General features: G+C 54.6%; 1 protein-coding gene across 1 annotated transcript; it reads right to left on the bottom strand.

Annotated features, from left to right (window-relative positions):
* Positions 1–3: 3 nt before the first annotated feature.
* On the bottom strand, positions 4–213 carry LOC104539575 (RNA-binding protein 4B-like; the record flags this gene model as incomplete). Its single annotated transcript, XM_010183145.1, has 1 exon — positions 4–213. A coding segment is annotated over exon 1 (210 nt), but the record flags the coding sequence as incomplete, so codon positions are not given.
* Between the last annotated feature and the right edge of the window lie 1705 nt (positions 214–1918).

Here is a 1918-nt window from a genome sequence, read left to right as displayed (position 1 = left end):
CTGGCTGGCCTCCACGTTGATGCAGACGCCTTGCAGCTTGTGGTGGTGCAGGTTGCGGATGGCGTCCTCGGCCGCCGTCTTGTCCTCGATGTGCACGAAGCCGTAGTTCTTGATGATGTCGCACTCCAGCACCTTCCCGTACTGCTCGAACAGCGAGCGGATCTCCTGCTCCGTCGCCTCCCGCGGCAGGTTCCCGATGAACAGCTTCACCATGGCGAACAGCCTGCGGGGGAAGGGCTCAGTGCTGCTGTGGGGCAGCGCAGTCACCCCTGGACCCGTCCCATGTGGGGCACGCAGCCCCATCTGCCCCCAAACGGCCTCAGCTCCCCTCAAGAAACGCCCCGAACCTCTGCCCCCCAACAGGGCTGAGGTCCTGAACACCCCAAATCCTCCAGAAATGCCCCAAACCCCTCCTCCCCAAGGCTCTGCCTTCAAACACCCCAAATCCCCCAGAAATGCCCCAAATCTCTGCTCCCCCTAAGGCTCTGCCTTCAGACACCTCAAATTCCCCTCAAGAAATGCCCCAAATCCCCAAGAAACACCCCAAATCCCTAGGAAATGCCCCAAATCTCTGCTCCCTCACAGGACAGAGCTCCTAAACACCTCAAATCCTCAAAAAACGCCCCAAATCTCTGCTTCCCCTAAGGCTCTGCCTTCAAACAGCCAAAATCCTCAAAAACCACCCCAAATCTCTGCTCACCCACAGGGCAGAAATGCCCCAAATCTCTGCTCACCCTAAGGCTCTGCCTTCAGACACCCCAAATTCCCCTCAAGAAATACCCCAAATCCCACAGAAATGCCCCAAACCTCTGCTCCCCCACAGGGCTGAGGTCCTAAACACCTCAAATCCTCAAAAAACGCCCCAAAGCTCTGCTCCCAAACAGGGCTGAGTCTTTAAACACCCTAAATCCTCCAGAAATGCCCCCAACCCCCCCAAATGTCCCAAATCTCTGCCCCTCAAACACGGCAGAGCTCCTCAACACCCCAAATCCCCAAGAAATGCCCCAAATCCACCAAATTCCGCTCAAGAGACACCCCAAATCCCACAGAAATGCCCCAAATCTCTGCTCCCCCACAGGACAGAGCTCCTAAACACCTCAAATCCTCAAAGACCACCCCAAATCTCTGCCCCTCCACAGGGCTCTGCCTTCAGACACCTCACATCCCCTAAGAAATGCCCCAAATCCCCAAGAAATGCCCCAAATCTCTGTTCCCAAACAGGACAGCGCTCCTAAACACCTCAAATTTTCAAAAAACACCCCAAATCTCTGCTTCCCCTAAGGCTGTACCTCCAAACAGCTGAAATCCTCAAAAACCACCCCAAACCTCTGCTCCCCTGACAGGACAGAGCTCCTCAACACCCCAAATCCCACAGAAATGCCCCAAATCTCTGCTCACCCTAAGGCTCTGCCTTCAGACACCCCAAATTCCCCTCAAGAAATACCCCAAATCCCACAGAAATGCCCCAAACCTCTGCTCCTTCACAGGGCTGAGGTCCTAAACACCCCAAATGCCCAAGCCCCAAATCCCCAAGAAATGCCCCAAATCTCTTCCCCCTGAACAGGACAGAGCTCCTAAACACCTCAAATCCTCAAAAACCACCCCAAACCTCTGCTCCCCTGACAGGACAGAGCTCCTCAACACCCCAAATCCCCAAGAAATGCCCCAAATCTCTTCCCCCTGAACAGGACAGAGCTCCTAAACACCTCAAATCCTCAAAAACCACCCCAAACCTCTGCTCCCCTGACAGGACAGAGCTCCTCAACACCCCAAATCCCCAAGAAATGCCCCAAATCTCTTCCCCCTGAACAGGACAGAGCTCCTAAACACCTCAAATCCTCAAAAACCACCCCAAACCTCTGCTCCCCTGACAGGACAGAGCTCCTCAACACCCCAAATCCCACAGAAATGCCCCAAA

This window comes from Mesitornis unicolor, unplaced genomic scaffold (assembly GCF_000695765.1).
Source record: "Mesitornis unicolor isolate BGI_N332 unplaced genomic scaffold, ASM69576v1 scaffold5754, whole genome shotgun sequence".
Taxonomy (NCBI): Eukaryota; Metazoa; Chordata; class Aves; order Mesitornithiformes; family Mesitornithidae; genus Mesitornis; species Mesitornis unicolor.
Note: the sequence above shows the minus strand (reverse complement) of the source record. Positions and strands in the feature narration are given on the sequence as shown.